This window comes from Pseudophryne corroboree, chromosome 4 (assembly GCF_028390025.1).
Source record: "Pseudophryne corroboree isolate aPseCor3 chromosome 4, aPseCor3.hap2, whole genome shotgun sequence".
NCBI classification, from domain to species: Eukaryota; Metazoa; Chordata; class Amphibia; order Anura; family Myobatrachidae; genus Pseudophryne; species Pseudophryne corroboree.
The window spans coordinates 661,265,671-661,284,859 of record NC_086447.1 but is presented as its reverse complement, the minus strand read 5'-3'; the positions used below and the strand labels follow the sequence as shown (position 1 = coordinate 661,284,859).

At 43.2% G+C, this 19,189-nt stretch overlaps 1 protein-coding gene across 3 annotated transcripts in view; it reads right to left on the bottom strand.

Annotated features, from left to right (window-relative positions):
* SMYD3 (SET and MYND domain containing 3) overlaps positions 1–19,189 on the bottom strand; it is a 1,661,405-nt gene that overhangs the window by 402,914 nt on the left and 1,239,302 nt on the right. For all 3 annotated transcript variants that reach the window (XM_063917806.1, XM_063917805.1, XM_063917807.1), the window contains exon 8: positions 3,923–4,033. In XM_063917806.1, the coding sequence (XP_063773876.1) occupies positions 3,923–4,033 (111 nt within the window). The remainder of the gene's footprint in view (positions 1–3,922; positions 4,034–19,189) is intronic.

Sequence of the window (19,189 nt, the reverse complement as noted above, 5' to 3'; positions counted from 1 at the left end):
CCTATCTCTTAAGACAGCATCTTTAATATATATATATATATATATATATCTATATATATATCTATATATACATATATATATATATCTATATGCATACTAGGATCTCAATCTCTGCTGATAAGGTACCTGTCCACGCAGCCACAGCGCTATAAACCCATGCCGACACAATCGCCAGTCTGAGTAGTGTACTAGAATGTGCACGCTATCTGCAGGATCCCTGAGAATAGCTAGTGCTACCTTCTGGGCAAACGTGACACCCTAGGGGAAGATTCCCATCACATCATGGCCCTAGTGGGGAAAGGATACTGCCTGAGAATTTTTTGTGGGAAGCTGCAGTCTCTTGTCTGGAGATTCCCGCTCTTTTTCCTTATGAGAGGAGGGAAATTTACCTCAGCTTTCTTCCCCTTAACATGTGTACCCTTGTGTCAGGGACAAATGAGTCATCAGTGATATGCAAATCATCTTTTATTACAATAATCATATATTGAATACCTTTCAGCCATTTTGGCTGTAACTTTGCATTATCGTAGTCGACACTGGAGTCAAACTCCGTGTCGATATCAGTGTTTATTATTTTGGATAGTGAGCATTGTGAGACTCTGAAGGTCTCTGTGACATAGGGACAGACATGGGTAGATTTCCTGTCTGTTCTCTAATCTTTTGTGCAATAAATTCACCTTAGCACTTACACATATCCAAACAGGTGTCGGCGTTGTCGACGGAGACACCCTCTCACACACATATTTGCTCTGTCTCCTCCTTAGGGGAGCCTTTTACCTCAGACATGTCGACACACACGTACCGACACACCACACACACAGGGGATGCTCTATATGAAGACAGTTCCCCCACAAGGCCCTTTGGAGAGACAGAGAGAGAGAGTATGCCAGCACACACCCCAGCGCTATATGACCCAGGAATCACATAGTAACTTAGTGTTAACAAAGTAGCTGCTGTATATATTGTTTTTACGCCAAATTTATGTGCCCCCCCTCTTTTTCACCCTCTCTATCGTGCTTCTGCAGGGGAGAGCCTGGGGAGCTTCCTCTCAGCGGAGCTGTGGAGAGAAAATGGCGCTGGTGAGTGCTGAGGAAGAAGGCCCCACCCCCTCAGTGGCGGGCTTCTCCCGCGATTTTGTGTAAAATTAATGGCGGGGGCTCATGCATATAACAATGTCCAACTGTATATATGCTGCTTTTGCCAGGAGGTACTTAATTGCTGCCCAGGGCGCCCCCCCCCCCTGCGCCCTGCACCCTACAGTGACCGGAGTGTGTGGGTTAGTGTGGGCGCAATGGCGCACAGCTGCAGTGCTGTGCGCTACCTCATATGAAGACAGGAGTCTTCTGCCGCCGATTTTGACGTCTTCTTGCTTCAACCCGCCGGCTTCTGTCTTCTGGCTCTGCGAGGGGGACGGCGGCGCGGCTCCGGGAACGGACGACCAAGGTTAGGTTCCTGTGTTCGATCCCTCTGGAGCTAATGGTGTCCAGTAGCCTAAGAAGCGCAACCTAGCCGCAGTTAGTAGGTTTGCTTCTCTCCCCTCAGTCCCACGTAGCAGAGAGTCTGTTGCCAGCAGAAGCTCTCTGAAAATAAAAAACCTAACTAAAATACTTTCTTATTAGCAAGCTCAGGAGAGCTCACTAAAATGCACCCAGCTCTGTCCGGGCACAGATTCTAACTGAGGTCTGGAGGAGGGGCATAGAAGGAGGAGCCAGTGCACACCAGTAGTACTAAATCTTTCTTAGAGTGCCCAGTCTCCTGCGGAGCCCGTCTATTCCCCATGGTCCTTACGGAGTCCCCAGCATCCACTAGGACGTTAGAGAAATATGGTTTAAAAAGTATCTGTCTAACTAGCCGAGTGCTGTTTATAGACTACTGTAGGTAGGCAGCCAAAGCCAGGATGTTAGAGAGGAGCAATTACCGTCACATATACTGTACTGTAGGAGCCATACAGTGCTGCTGAAAAGACACATTTATCATAGTACAGATTCCCATTAATTATTTATTATAATTTATAAGAAACATTATACAGGCAAAAGAAAGAACTATAGTGTTTTGTATTCCTACAAGTTTTTCTTAAATATATAACAGACAAAGGGGGTCATTCCGAGTTGTTCGCTCGCTAGCAGATTTTAGCAGCATTGCACATGCTAGGCCGCAGCCCTCTGGGAGTGTATCTTAGCTTAGCAGAATTGCGAACGAAAGATTAGCAGAATTGTGAATAGAAAATTCTTAGCAGTTTCTGAGTAGCTCGAGACTTACTCCTACACTGCGATCAGCTCAGCCCGTTTCGTTCCTGGTTTGACGTCACAAACACACCCTGCGTTCAGCCAGCCACTCCCCCGTTTCTCCAGACACTCCCGCGTTTTATCCTGGCACGCCTGCGTCTTTCCGCACACTCCCAGAAAACGGTCAGTTTCCGCCCAGAAACACCCACTTCCTGTCAATCACACTCTGATCACTTCGATGGAAATTCTTTGTTCGGACGTGAGTAAATCTGCTAAGTTTTGAGCTAAAATACTTAGCGCATGCGCACTGCTTACCATGCGCATTTTCGCCTTAATCGCTCTGTTGCGAAAATCGGCAACGAGCGAACAACTCGGAATGACCCCCAAAAACATGTAAGGCAGGTTTGCCGTTTTGCAATACTTATTCTGCAGTAAATTTGGATGTGCTCCACAGTGTATGAAATACTTTAATATTTAAAGCAGAGGGTGAAACAAGAAATAAATCTACTTAAAAGGGAATGAAGCAGCTGCTGCATAATGAATAGGTTTCCATACTGAATTACTGCATCTAACGCTTATTATGTTATTGCATCAAATGTCACACTGTAATTACTTGCTGCATTTTGCTAGTTCTTTTACTTCTACTAAAAATAAGCACAATATTTAATTAGACTCAATATTAGTTATTAAAATATGTCTTTTCTAATGACATACTGTAAGGGTGTTCATTTACAAAGTGTCAGGATGTAAAACCCAGCGCTTTTGATCTTGTTTATACCCAAAATTTAAAAGGGCAATGATTTTACTAGCTGTGTCTTGTTAGTAAAACCATTGTCCTTTTAAATTTCAGGCATAAAGACAATCAGAAGTGCCAGGTTTTACAACCCGACGCTTTGTAAATAAACCCCAAGGAGAATTGACACAGCATGCATAAATGTAACACGGTTTCTTTTATCTCAAACCAAACAGAATAATATAAAAATAATTATAAGCAACACATACATGAGTAATTATACATATATTAAAATGTAATTATTCATAATAATATTTGAATACATTAATAGCTAAATGTACTGAAGATGTGTGGTTTAAATATGTGGGAGTCAACTCCCAAGTTTGGTTCATTAAAGTAAGTAATCACTGTAAAACTGCCATGTCTATGCTTATTAAAGCCTAGCAGGTTCTTGGTGCTATATCACTGCAAGTAGGATTAGATAAGGTCTTATAACATGGGAAGTTCAAGCCCACTGATTTACAATTACACAATGGTGCTCTGTAGTTCAGTCTGTCTCAAAAGGTCAGTACAATAGGTCTCTTATTATTTTAACTGTAAAATAAAGCCACCATCCAATTATTAAATTATCCTCATGCAAACAGTCTGTAGGATGATACTGACTGTACCATTTGTTACATAGAAACATGTTTGTTATGTTTTCTATAGCATTTCCCATTAGAGAACCCGCAACTGCCATAAAGCAGAAGCTGCCATTTGGGAGGATCCAATATGCTAGGAACCTAGGACCTCAATAAGGCAGTGCTAGGTTCATTAGGCACTTGTAAACTGGCTGGGAGTTAATAGTTCCACACAGTAGCTACCCTCAATGTATATATGTGGCAGAGGGTAAATTACTTCCATCCCTTTTAACAAGACTTCTACCATTCTAATAAATGAGGTATTAAAGTGCACTGTACTGTACCTTATCTTTTGTCAGGCAGCGAGAACAATCACATGTGAAACAGTACTGGCGCTGGAACTGCATCTGGCGCAGATGTGACGGCATCTTCACATCAATGTAACTTATAGTGAGCTGTAGAGAGATAAAGAAGAACATATATAATTGTCTGACTAATTAAAGTGAAATATAACAGGTACATTCTCTGTGTAAGCAGTAATAGTACTAGGCCACTCTCTGCTCATTACATGTTAGTTTAATAGATAAAACTGAATTTCTTTTTTTTATTACAGAACAGTGATGAAATAAGTTATTATGTAACAGTTATTTATATAGTGCACACATATAGAGTAGTGCTATGCAGAGAAAATACTTTATCTGCACAGTGCTTGGCTTGCTAACACATTAGATATAAAAAACACAAACTATTCCAACAATGATCATTTACACATACTCCACAGTAGTGTAAGCTTTGCCTAATTTCATGGTTTTTCCAAAATTCACAATGTTGAACTAAATTTTGAGTCATCGATGTTGATTTTCAGTCATTAATGTTGCAGATACTGTAGACCTTTTAATTTAAAATATCAAACACTAAGCATTACTTAAGAGCCTATATAATAAATATGTGAAATGTTCACACCCAATAAAAAGATAGAGCTCTCATGGGCAATCAACTTATTGTGTTACATGCAGGGGCGGATCCAGAAGAAAATGAAAGGGGGGGCACCATGATAGGGAAATGTTATTAGTTATATTTACATGCACCTAAGGCACGCATGCTCTCAGATTAGGGGTGTGGTATCACAGGGGGCGTGGCCTCACAGAATACGCCATCAGGTAATGATTGGCTGTAGGAGCGCATCCTGGTTTATTGCCAATGTTTCATCCTGATGAAAAGGCTGATTGGGCCTTGAAATGTTGGTCACCTGTTCCATTAGTTATGGGAGCCTGGAAGGTACCCCAGCACAATATAATTATTAAAGTTTTTAGTTGGTGGTGGCAGGTGCAGCATACCTTGTTTTGGGCACTGCACTGAGACTCAGACTGCAGGACACGAACTGCCCATCTATGATTAGCAGAAGCAGCCAGCTGGATCTCCAACGAGCAGCATAAGACATCTGCAGGACAGCCCTGTCACAATCACACGAGCCGCCTTCTGAAAGCTGAGGCTGAGTTTGACTGCACCTAGCATGGTGGTAAAGGAAGTGGAGGAGGAAGCGCTAGGATTATTGTGCAGTGCAGTGAGGGCTAATGAAGCCTTCTGCGCCGTCATAAGTAACAGTCTTACTCGATGCTGGCATTTGAACCACGCGCCTGGGCTGGACTCTGGCCGCCTGGCAGTGGGGGAGGTAGGTTGTGGTGTGAGCTCTCCATTGGTTACCACACGGACTTGTGTGGTATCCCAGTCCTGAGGGATACCCCTTTCATGGAAACATAGGAAAGGGTTACAAGCTGTGGCTTGGCTGTGTCACTTGTGAACTTAATGAACTGTGACAGTCTGGGCTTCTGCAATTGCAGCTGGGTGCTAGGCAACTGGGGCTGTGCACAACGGAAGCAATCTGGAGGGTGTTGAGACCCAGGAGAATCGGACTGTGTCTGAGAGGAGAGCGGGGAAAAAGGGCAGAGGATTTATAGGCTGCAGAGGGGGGATGTGACGTCAGACGCCAGTATGCTGAGAAAGCCTGCATCTGCCAGATATACGGAGAGTGTCTGAGAGATTCAAGCAGTGATCAGCGTGGTTTGAAGTAAACATTCCACATGCTGTGATTTACTGCAGCTCGGACGGAGACAGCAATAATTCTTATGCACAGAGGAGAAGCAGCGCTGCGCGGTGAGACAACGGAGTTCGTGTGGGGTGGCCCCCTGAATAAACAGATCATCACTACAGTCATAGGACACGTGAGTCTGGCTAAGTTAGCCACTGAGTTCAGGAGTAGCCTAATGACTGGGACAGTCTCATACACTATACTAAACAGCTGCTTCCTGGTGTAAAGACTCATAATTAGCCTCTGAAGAAGAGTGAAGTAATATAAAGGCCCCCCCTCTGCCCCTCCGTAGACTACAAGGCTGGCAGCCTATATAAGAGAGAGACTCTGGTCACGAATGACTGAACACTGCCTTACAAGGTAAATCACTGCTATCTCAGTGAAACTGACATTGATTATACATTGAGCATTTAGAAGTGATCCTCCACACTGCTGGCACCACCTGAGAACAAATAGAGATTAACAAGACTATATCCCTCATACAGAGAGGAAATTCAGCAGACTTCCAGTTTGGGATCTCCAATTTGAATAGTGATCTGTTGGGGCTCCTCCGAGATACAGCAATTGGTGACATTTACACTATACTTGCCAGTCCCTACATATTACATGGAAATCAAGTTGTTATCAAAGGATTGCAATCCAAAAATCCTGTGTACAGGTATAAAAGCAACATTTGGACACTATTCAGGTTGTGTGTGTTCGGGTACCCGATGCTAATGTTTATACAGTAATTAAGCATAGTTGTGATAATTGATTAGTGTCTTGTTTGTGCTTAAAGTTGTCATTGTTGTATTATACTGAGTACCTACTGTACTAGTGTACAGGCTTAATCGCATGCACTGGTTCTTGAAATAAATACACCTGCATTATTAATGAACGTTGTTTTTCATATTCAAAAGTGTGTTACTCATACCTTCAGACCTCTCCGCGAAGAGAATAGGAGTATCATCGCGAAGCGGATTTCTGGTAAGCACATTGCCATAAGGAGCTAACCTGAGGGTACCACAAGTTGAATTTGGCGTCCTACGAACAGGATAACGAACGGGGAAAAGAACATGTTCGTGACAGACCAAAACAAAGAGACACCGGCAACGCCACAGCCGGGTACGTCAGGAACAAGAATAACCACAGCACCAGCAATGGCCAATGTGAATCCTATTACACTCCCATATTACTTTGGAGCATCATGGCTTCCTACATACTCAGGGGATAAGAACAAGAAAGACTCAAGTTCATGGACAGTATTCAAGAACAAGTTACAATCTATGTTTAGGCTCTATCCCCTGGCTAACCAACAACAAGTCGAAATATTGATCGGCCAACTAAAAGACTCAGCTCTAAGAGAGGTATTATCGTGGCCAGACACAGAGAAAACAGATGTAGACCAAATACAGTATTCCAGCGTTTAGCGACAATTTTCGACACAAGCACATTGGCAGAATTAAAATCTGACTTCTATGCCAGAAAGCAACACCCCGGGGAGTCACTACGAGATTTTGCCCTGAGCTTACAAGAGGCACTGAAGAGAATACAAGAGATGGACCCCTCAGAAGTGAAAGAGAAGGATGAGACGCTAATCAACCAGTTCATGGAAGGCGCAAACGGAGAAGGAATCGGCGCCCAACTGCGATTACTGAGACTCCAACTCCCTAGAGATTCATTTCTAGATTTCAAAGAGGCTGCTATTAAAGTGATTGGCCCACCCCGGCCTAATAAAGCTCACTTCCCAGAGATGCCAGGTTACCAAGAGAAGAAGGATGATCAAGACCTCCAAAAGCCAATGAGAGAGGCCTCTGAACCAAAACGAGCAGTTGTACAGACGGGACAGAATTCCCAAACCGATTCAGTGAATGACCTGAGAAGTCAAATAGAAGAATTTACCGTAGGGATGGATACCATGAGTCGGGAGCTACAGAGGTTAAGGAGACGGGCGCCTCCAGAAAGGAATCAGTCCAAGTGGAGGGCAGTCCGGAGGGAAGGACGAAACGATCGGTGGGAACCCCCTCCAGGAAGAGGTAGAAGAGATACCGACCAATTTGATTCATTAGGCCGACCTATATGCCGAAGGTGTAACCGAAGTGGCCACATAGAACGGAATTGCCGGCTGTCGGAGCCGTTAAACGACAACTCCCCGAGACCAGGGACCACCCCTCGGGGAGAACCAACCCTATAGGTCCAACCCCAGAAGACTGGTGCCCCAAATACGTGGGCCGGTGCCCTGTTATCACCATTTGGATTAATGGAACCCCTGTACTAGCCATGCTCGACACAGTATCACAAGTGACCACCATCCAGGCAGGGGCGTACTACCAACATTGGGGCACGACGGACATGATCCCTCCTCCCCCATCATGGTTGAGGCTGATGGCCAGTAACGGGCTTGATATCCAGTGCAGAGGCTACTGCGAACTACACTTCAAGATCGGACAAGTCGAGTTGAGTAACCAAGGGTGCCTGATCACTGATGTGGATGATCCGACTATACCTCCTATCATTGTGGGGATGAATGTACTTCAAAATTGTCCAGCCGAGCTAATCTCACCCTTAAAGACAGAACTTACCTCGGCACCACCCGATGCAGAGGGTCCTCAGTGTGACGATAAGAACCCTACAGGGACAGCAGCGGTTCATCAAGCATGATGGAGAAGTGAGTAAAGTGAGGGTTGCCAGCAACAGACCCCTGACGCTTCAGCCAAATACAAAAACCGTGGTGTGGGGGAAGGCCAAATGCGGCCCAGAAGGGAGGACCTATAATGCGGTGGTGGAAGCATGACCGACCACCATAAGAAACGATATCGCAATTGCACGGGCTGTGGTGACAGTGATGGGAGGAAGGGTGCCAGTAAGGATCCTCAACCCCAATGATTATCCGATACGACTCTATCGACGGCAAATCATGGCGAGCCTATCCTGGGTGACTTTCCAGGATGTGGTAGAAGTATCCACGGCGACCGCCCAAACCCTCACGCAGGGGGAAGAACCTGCTGAAAACAAGACTGAATGGTGGCGTGACATTTACATAGGAGATGAGAATACGTCAGTGGAACACCGGGAAGGGGTACTACACGTGCTCCAAGAGAATGCCCGAAGTTTCAGCCAACACCCTGCTGATTTCGGCAAAGTCCGCGACATCCAGCACCATATTCCCACTGGAGAAGCACCCCCAATTAAAGAATGCAACCGGCCTTTGGCCCCTGCGTTATACCAACCTGTGCGCAAGATGCTGGAAGAGATGAAGGCCTCCGGGGTGATTAGCGAAAGTCACAGCCCTTGGGCGGCGCCTATGGTTCTGGTTCAGAAGAAGGATGGAAGTCTACGTTTTTGCGTAGACTACTGGAAGCTCAATCAGGTTACTCACAAGCATGCGTATCCCTTACCCCGCATTCAAGAGTCACTCACCGCCCTCAATTCAGCTGCCTATTTTTCGAAGCTGGACCTAACCAGTGGCTACTGGCAGGTAGAGGTGGCAGCGGAGGATAGAGAAAAGACAGCGTTCACCACGCCCATGGGTTTATACGAGTTTCTTCGAATGCCCTTTGGGCTGTGTAATGCCCCAGGAACTTTTCAGAGGGTGATGGAGCACTGCCTGGGGCACAAGAATTTTGACATGGTACTCCTCTACCTCGATGATGTAATTATCTACTCTAAAACCTACGAGGAGCATTTGCAACACCTACGTGATGTATTCCAGCACCTGGCGGGATACGGTCTAAAACTAAAACCCTCCAAATGCCATCTATTGAAGACCAGCGTCCAATACTTGGGACACATCGTGGGCACCAATGGAGTCGCCCCTGATCCCGATAAGATTTCTGTTGTCCAGGATTGGCCAATACCCACAACTGTAAAGGAGGTGAGAAGTTTCCTCGGATTTGTCGGATACTACAGGAGATTCGTACCACGATTCGCACAGGTGTCGGCCCCTCTCCATGAACTGCTTCGTGATGTACCCTCAGCTCAGCATGGGAAGAAGATACCTGTGGCGTGGACAGAGGCTCAACAAACTGCATTTGATAAACTAAAGAGCCTGTTGACGGAGGCCCAGGTTCTGGCGTATCCAGATTATAGTCGACTACTCCACCTGTACACTGACGCAAGCAATTGTGGTCTGGGAACTGTACTGTCACAAGAACAGCAGGGGCAAGAACGTGTCATTGCCTACGCCAGCAGGAGTCTCAGGAGAACCGAGCGCAATGATGCCAACTACAGCGCTTTCAAACTGGAGTTCTTGGCGCTGGTGTGGGCCATAACTGATAAGTTCAAAGATTATCTGTTAGCAACACCATTCATAGCCTTTACTGATAATAATCCACTGGCCCACCTGAATACGGATAACCTCGGTGCATTGGAACAACGGTGGTATTCTAGGCTGGCGAACTACAATTTCAGAATCAAATATCGGAGTGGCAAGGCCAACGCTAACGCTGACGCACTATCCAGGTTACCATCGGTAACGGCACCAGAAGTGGATGAAGATGAGTGTGAGGAAGTGGAGATCCCTCGGTTCCAAGCTGCAATGAACTGTTGGAAAAAAACCCTCACCAATGTTCTGGCCCAGACAGCAGCAAGTGATCAACAACCGCCTCCCGATAGCACCGACTGGGTGCAAGTGCAGAGCTCTAGCCCTGTTCTGGAAAAGTTGAAAGTCTTACTGATCTCAAGAAGGCTGTTGTCAAAACAAGAACGGCAGACACTGGATCCAGAACTGATGAAGCTATGGAGACAAAGAGAACGACTACGAATCCACAAAGGGTTGTTGGTTCGCCATGGTGTCAATCCCAAGACTCACCTGTCGGTAACGCAGATTGTACTGACCAGACGGGATAGTGATCGAGTGCTGGAAGCCTATCACGATCAGTCTGGGCATTTTGGCCTACAAAAGCAAGAAGCCACACTGAGACGGCGATTCTATTGGGTGAACATGAGAGAGGATATCAAAGAGTGGAATTCGAAGTGTCCGAATTGTTCGATGAAGAAGAAACCCCCTGCAGATCAGCGAGCAGAGCTAGATCCCATAGTGACCCATCATCCACTCGAGCTGGTGGCGATTGATCATGTTAAACTGGAACCCAGCAGGAGTGGCTATCAGTACGCCATCACTATAATTGACCACTACTCCAAATTCATCGTAGCCCTTCCCGTTAAGGACTTGACTGCATCCACGACAGCAGAATTATTGTGGAGAGCCTTTGTGAGACCGTATGGCTACCCCGAAAAGATATTGACAGACCAGGGATCTGCCTTTGAGTCTCGCTTGTTCCAGGAATTGTGTGACCTCTATGGGTGTCGAAAACTGCATACGACAATGTATCACCCCCAATGCAATGGAGTGTGCGAACGAATGAACCAATCACTTATCAACATGCTCCGATCAATACCCACGGAGGTGAGGAGGGATTGGCCCGATCTTCTCTCAGAAATCACATTCCTGTATAACAATACAGAACACAGTTCCACCGGGTATACCCCATTCTACCTCCTATTTGGCAGAGAAGGGCGACTACCTGCAGACGTACGGCTATCCCTTCCGGAGGAAGTCACTCAAGGGGATATGCCACAGACAGATTGGGTAGTGGAGCACCAGAGGCGCCTACAGACCGCCTATGCTGTTGTCAAACAGCGAACAGAACAAGGGCAGAGACGCCAAGCTATTGATTACAACCGCCATGCAAAGGCTGGTCCTCTCACCGTGGGAGAACTGGTGTGGAAGAATCAGAACCGTCGTGGTAGTAAACTTGATGGATATTGGGAAGAGACTCCCTATAAAATTATTGAAGTTCCATATCCAGAGAGTGATGTCTACAGAATTGCACGTCTTGGTGACCAGAAGTCAATGGTTGTTCATCGTAACCAGCTAAAGAAATACTTGTCTAGTCATCGAGAGGCGGTGGAACCACAGCTCACAGAGGCGGAGAGGTCGAGTACACCTGAGTCCCCGTGCAATAGCGATCCTACTGCTGAAATGTTGAATGTGTTCTGGCCAGTGTGGGGGCTGTTACACCCTACGATCAGGTCTGAAACTGTACCCTGTTCTATGTCTGACATTGGTATTGATAATGTGGTAGATGTCTGTCCCCCTGTACCGAATGTGCCTGTTCCTGATGTAACTGAGTCAATAGATCAAAGTGAGGTAATTGGCCCATCAGAGGAGAGACAGTCGACCCGCTCCACGCGGGGCCAACTGCCGGCCTGATACAGATATTGATGTACTTTTAGTCATTAACTTTTGGCAGGTCTCTGTGTTATAAGGCGTGAGGACACGCCTCATTTCAGTGGAGAAATTTGTGGCATCCCAGTCCTGAGGGATACCCCTTTCATGGAAACATAGGAAAGGGTTACAAGCTGTGGCTTGGCTGTGTCACTTGTGAACTTAATGAACTGTGACAGTCTGGGCTTCTGCAATTGCAGCCTGGGTGCTAGGCAACTGGGGCTGTGCACAACGGAAGCAATCTGGAGGGTGTTGAGACCCAGGAGAATCGGACTGTGTCTGAGAGGAGAGCGGGAAAAAGGGCAGAGGATTTATAGGCTGCAGAGGGGGGATGTGACGTCAGACGCCAGTATGCTGAGAAAGCCTGCATCTGCCAGATATACGGAGTGTCTGAGAGATTCAAGCAGTGATCAGCGTGGTTTGAAGTAAACATTCCACATTCTGTGATTTACTGACAGAGACAGCAATAATTCTTATGCACAGAGGAGAAGCAGCGCTGCACGGTGAGACAACGGAGTTCGTGTGGGGTGGCCCCCTGAGTAAACAGATCATCACTACAGTCATAGGACACGTGAGTCTGGCTAAGTTAGCCACTGAGTTCTGGAGTAGCCTAATGACTGGGATAGTCTCATACACTATACTAATCAGCTGCTTCATAGAAACATAAACATAGAATTTGTCGGCAGATAAGAACCACTTGGCCCATCTAGTGTGCCCCTTTTTTTTTTATTATTTTTTATCTCTAACCTTATTTGATCCTTATTTCTTTGTAAGGATATCCTTATGTCTATCCCATGCATGTTTAAATTGCTCTACTGTCTTAGCCTCTACCACCTCTGATGGGAGGCTATTCCACTTGTCCACTACCCTTTCTGTGAAATAATTTTTCCGCAAATTTCCCCTGAACCTCCCCCCCTCCAGTCTCAGTGCATGTCCTCGTGTCCTTTTGCTTCTCTTCATTTGGAGAATGTTTCCCTCCTGGACTTTGTTAAAACCCTTGATATATTTGAAAGTTTCTATCATGTCCCCCCTTTCCCTTCTCTGCTCCAAACTATACATATTGAGATTTCTTAGTCTTTCTGGGTATGTTTTGTGATGTAGGCCATGCACCATTTTAGTTGCCCTCCTTTGTACAGTTTCTAATGTATTAATATCCTTTTGAAGATATGGCCTCCAGAACTGAATACAGTATTCTAGATGAGGCCGTACCAATGACCTATACAGTGGCATTATTACTTCTTTCTTTCTGCTGCTGATTCCTCTCCCAATGCAGCCAAGCATCTGATTAGCCTTCCTCAATGCCTTGTTACATTGCTTACCTGCCTTTAAGTCATCTGAAATAGTGACTCCTAGATCCCTTTCCTCCTCAGTAGTTTCCAGTATAGTGCCATTAATACTGTATTTAGCTTTAGGATTTTTGAGACCCAAGTGCATGATTTTGCATTTTTTGGCATTAAACTGTAATTGCCAGACTCTTGACCATTCCTCTAGTCTACCTAGATCCTCAATCATTTGTTTTACCCCACCTGGTGTGTCTACCCTGTTGCATACCTTTGTGTCATCTGCAAAAAGGCATACTTTCCCTTTAATGCCATTTGCAATGTCACCAATAAAGATATTAAAAAGCACTGGTCCAAGTACAGATCCCTGGGGTACTCCACTGGTAACATTTCCCTCCTGTGAATGCACTCCATTTACCACAACTCTCTGTTTTCTATCCTTCAACCAAGATCTTATCCATTCAATAATCCTAATATCCAATCCCAAACTTTCAAGTTTATTTAGCAATCTGCGATGTGGAACTGTGTCAAAAGCCTTACTAAAGTCTAGATAAGCTATATCCATGGCTCCACCTTTATCCATCACTTTAGTCACACAATCAAAAAAGTCAATAAGATTTGTTTGACATGATCTCCCCCCAGTGAATCCATGCTGTTTGGGATCCAGTAAATTGCCGGATTTGAGATAATCTACAACTCTTTCTTTTAAGAGTGTTTCCATCAATTTCCCTACTACTGATGTAAGACTCACTGGTCTGTAGTTGTTTGCCTCTTCCTTGCTTCCACTTTTGTGCAGTGGGACTACGTTTGCTCTTTTCCAGTCCCCTGGAATTACTCCTGTAGCTAATGACTGGTTGAATAATTCTGTCAATGGTGCTACCAGCACCTCTTTAAGTTCTTTTAGTATCCTTGGATGTATCCCATCTGGCCCCATAGATTTGTCCACTTTCAGCTTTGAGAGTTCTGTTAGGACCTTCTCCTCTGTAAATGTACTTGTTTCATTTTCCTGAATATCCCTGCAACTTAACTGTGGCCCCTTCCCCTCTCTTTCAGTAGTAAATACTGAGCAAAAATAATCATTAAGATGATCTGCTATTAAATTGTCTCCTTCAACAAGACTCCCAGTGTCCGTCTTTAGTTTTATAATTCCGCCTTTTGTTTTTCTCTTTTCGCTTATATACCTAAAAAAAGTTTTGCCTCCTTTACCCACTGACTGGGCCATTTTCTCCTCAGCTTGTGCCTTTGCACATCTGATTACCTTCTTTGTCTCCTTCTGTCTAACAAGATATATCTTTTTGTCTTCATTATTTTGTGTCTGCTTATATTTCCTAAAAGCCATCTTTTTTGCTCTCACAATATTTGCTACTTCTTTTGCAAACCACACTGGCTTCCTTTTCCTTGTGTTTTTCCTAACAGTTTTGATACAAAGGTCTGTTGCCTTCAATATTGCACATTTGAATGTTTCCCACCTCTCCTGCACTGTTTCCAAGTACCTCCACTCTGCCAAAGAATCGCTTACACATTTTCCCATCCCTACAAAATCAGCCTTCCTAAAATCCAACACCTTTGTTTTTGTATGGGACGAGTCAGTCTCTGTCTTAATGCTGAACCATACTGCTTGATGATCACTGGATCCCAGGTTTTCACCCACTTTTACATCCGATAATCTGTCTCCATTTGTAAGTATTCCTGGTGAAAAGACTCATAATTAGCCTCTGAAGAAGAGTGAAGTAATATAAAGGCCCCCCCTCTGCCCCTCCGTAAACTACAAGGCTGGCAGCCTATATAAGAGAGAGACTCTGGTCACGAATTACTGAACACTGCCTTACAAGGTAAATCACTGCTATCTCAGTGAAACTGACATTGATTATACATTGAGTATTTAGAAGTGATCCTCCACACTGCGGGCACCACCTGAGAACAAATAGAGATTAACAAGACTTTATCCCTCATACAGAGAGGAAATTCAGCAGACTTCCAGTTTGGGATCTCCAATTTGAATAGTGATCTGTTGGGGCTCCTCCGAGATACAGCAATTGGTGACATTTACACTATACTTGCCAGTCCCTACATATTACATGGAAATCAAGTTGTTATACAAGGATTGCAATCCAAAAATCCTGTGCACAGGTATAAAAGCAACATTTGGACACTATTCAGGTTGTGTGTGTTCGGGTACCCGATGCTAATGTTTATACAGTAATTAAGCATAGTTGTGATAATTGATTAGTGTCTTGTTTGTGCTTAAAGTTGTCATTGTTGCATTATACTGAGTACCTACTGTACTAGTGTACAGGCTATATCGCATGCACTGGTTCTTGAAATAAATACACCTGCATTATTAATGAACGTTGTTTTTCATATTCAAAAGTGTGTTACTCATACCTTCAGACCTCTCCGCGAAGAGAATAGGAGTATCATCGCGAAGCGGATTTCTGGTAAGCACATTGCCATAAGGAGCTAACCTGAGGGTACCACACTTGCTGTTAGAGGCGCGGTGGGTCCTAGTGCCTGCATGGCTCTTTTATCAAATCTGACTGACGGAAATAGCAGTAGTGCTGCTGCTGTTCTCCTTTTGAAAAAAAGAAGTCAGAAATGACAGGGGGACCACGGGCCCGTGTGCCCCCCCCCCCTCCCCCTGGATCCGCCTATGGTTACATGTGCCATTTAACATTAACAGTTTAGTGATCTAGCATTTAAAAGACAGGTTTTAGCCACATTGACAGATTTAGTATCTGTGGTGGGTACAGCAAGGGTGATAGGGGTTTGGCTTGTGGTCATTGGATTTTTATAAGAGATTATGCAACAAAGGTCTTAAAATCAGTAAGCAATAGGCAGTGAGTGATAAAACAAACCAAAAGAAGTTTCCTACTTCTTTCCTTTTCACAAACCTTCGGCAGCATCTTACTGAAGAGCAAGCCTATGCTAAATAGCAGTGTTTGTCTTTTCTAAATATTCAGCTGTACAATCCCCTGCTGTTTGACTGTTGGCATACATATTTGCTTTCCTTTTGAAGTCTCTAAACAACCTGCTAATCTCTGTTATGTCGGCTGGCAAAACATTTCTAAATAAAATGAGCATGGTAAAAATATATATTATCATTCATTATTAATATAATTGTAATACTAAAATGCGTGATGAAAACAAAGTGCTTTATTTAATAAAAAGTTTTTAAAGACAACATGCAGCATTTCGGTACAATTGGTAGCCAGAGTGTTGAAGTAAGGTACAAAGAAATCAATCATGAGGTTTAGATTATGTAGAGGTCTTACTATATTTGTATGAACACATAGAAGCATGACACATGTTGAGTTTTCATGGTCTGTGAGTACATACCAGTATCCTTAGCTCTAGGCATATGGCAATATGTAAATAAGAAAACCATTTTACACAACTATTCTGTGTTCCTCCACTACATCGGGCACACAATTCATCCATGACTGTGTATAAGCTTGCTCATAAATATTGATAAGGTCCAGAAACTGTATAGCAGGGAATATTTATCACCAGGAAAGTGATTGCAAAACAAGCTTTACTATCTCCCTGTGACTTAAGCCAAATATTTACACAGATGTAGTTCAAATGTATTATGTGATTCTACTTTATAACGGGACTGTCTGGTAGGTGGTAGCTATATCACCCCAACATTGTATCCCAAACTCAATTCTCCTACACATTTAAACATTTGGATCACTGCTTGCTAAATATAAGAAACTGCAGGTCTTTATTCTATTCCTTTTACTATAGATATGATCCTCCATAATTGTAAAAAAAAAAAAAAAGTACTATAACTGATCAGACTTGTGTAATGTGAGTCGTCTTAATTGGTTCCAAGAGTCATTAATTTGCACACTATAGCTAGCCTGTTAAAGGTTATGCTTTATAAGCCAATGCATTCATCCAATAAACTCCATTCAAGTACAATTAATGTGCAGATTAATGACAGTTACTAATGGTGTTCAATAATTCTCAGCAAAAAGGAAGGACAATCACTTTATAGAGTGATATAAATCTACTCTACAGCTATTATATGGGACATATTAATAAATGAAAAGGAGGGGAAAACCTATAGGACACCTAAAGTTAAAATATTGTACTACTGCAAATGCACATGATGACATAAGAGGTGTGTAACCACTTTTTAATTATATACTTATTGAATAAATAAAAGGTATGGGTATGTGATGAAATGTGTTTAAAAAATACATCTCAAACATGTTTATGACTGTAATTATAATGACGCAGCCGAAATGAGATCTCTGGTAGCTACAAATTACACCTCTCCCCTTTCTCAACCACATTACGTAGGCCAAGCACAGTAAAGACATGATGGAATAGCCATGCAAAGGCGCATAAAAGCCTGACAAGGATGTAGCAATTTCCTAAGAATGAAAGCTGGAGCAAAATCCCACTGATAATTACGACCGTTGCCAGCACTAACTACCTGCGTCTGATTGATTCAGTAATGAAGCTGTTAGGTACTTACTTTATTGATCTTGAATATATCATTTGATTTTATGAGTGTATTTTAGCAAGATTTGTTTTTATAACTGGATCACAGCTTGTTAAATATAGGAACCTGCAGGTCTTTAGTCTACTCCTTTTACTATAGATATAATCCTCGACCTCCATCATTGCAAAGAAAAAAGTGTTATAACCGACAGACTTACTTTTATAATTTGGGGTTAAGGCTGCTTAACTTGAGAGATTGTTTTTAAATTTGACTGGAACCAAATGCGTATTCCGCTATCAAAGCAAGTGTTTACATAAATGTGTGTGTTTCTGATGTCGGCTATCTAAGATGATTCTACCTCTACCTCCCCTTCTGTCTTAGATGCATTTTCTGTCTCGATAGTACATTATATACAGCTGATAGTAAATACAGCTTTAATAAAGAGACATTAGTGTGGTTATTTATATGAAACATAGGGATGAATACGTTTAAGTTTGGTGTATTTTGGAAACTACAATAATGATATTACATAATGATTAACATCCAAAAGAAGCACTCACCATATGTGAATTAGTCAACAGAATACAGTGGCAATGTTTCTGTTGCAATAATGATTGGGTTGTGGCTATTCCATGAATTCTAATGGCTGGAGGTATTACTACTGCACAGGAATTTTGTCAGGGCCATGCTGCACACAATGCACTCACCATGGGACAGACTGGATTAGTAGTCATAAAGAGACAAAATAACCATAGCCAGAATTATACTATAGAAGAATGGTAATCATGAGATTCCACCTTTGCACACCTGTCTCTAATATTAGTTTGCAATTAAATGTAAATATTTGAAGGTAGTGAGTTACTATGAATAACTTAAAGTAGGTTGTCATTTAAATGTGTGAAAGTAGTCTGAAAGGGTAATTTACAGAGAATCTGATAGAATTACTGGGCAGAATAATATTTACTTCTGTATAACTGCACATTCTGTTATATAGTAAGCTATAATATATATCATAACAAATATTGCCAGCAGAGTACATAAGGTAGACTGTTATCAGGTACCCTAAGCATTATCAATAAGAGCTTGGAAAGTGTTTCACTGGTCTTCAATAGGTAAACGCCTTTCAGGTGTACCAACAATACATTTATTGCATTGAACTAAGGTATAGCTTGCTAAAAGAGATACAGTACTAGCCAGGGTGAGGTGAAGCATTATGTATATTATGTATGTGAAGCATCTGGGTGGAAGTTGTTTGATGCAATTTTCTGTCATTGAGATACAATACAGTAACCTCTTTACTCGTTAACAAGCTATGCAATAAAATAACAACTGCCTACACCATTGTCAAGGTATCACCAGATTGTCACCATGGTAACATCAACTCTGTGTGCGCTTTATATAAGATATGACCATGGATGACTAAGTATATCATATTGTTCAATATTTGATTGGTTTGAGGTAAACGGCACACAACCAACTTCTTGCGGCTCATTTCATTGTGTGTAGACAAGTAATTGCTAGAATATAATGGAGCTTGCTACTTGACAGAAATAAAGTAAGCTTTCCCTTCACCCATATTTA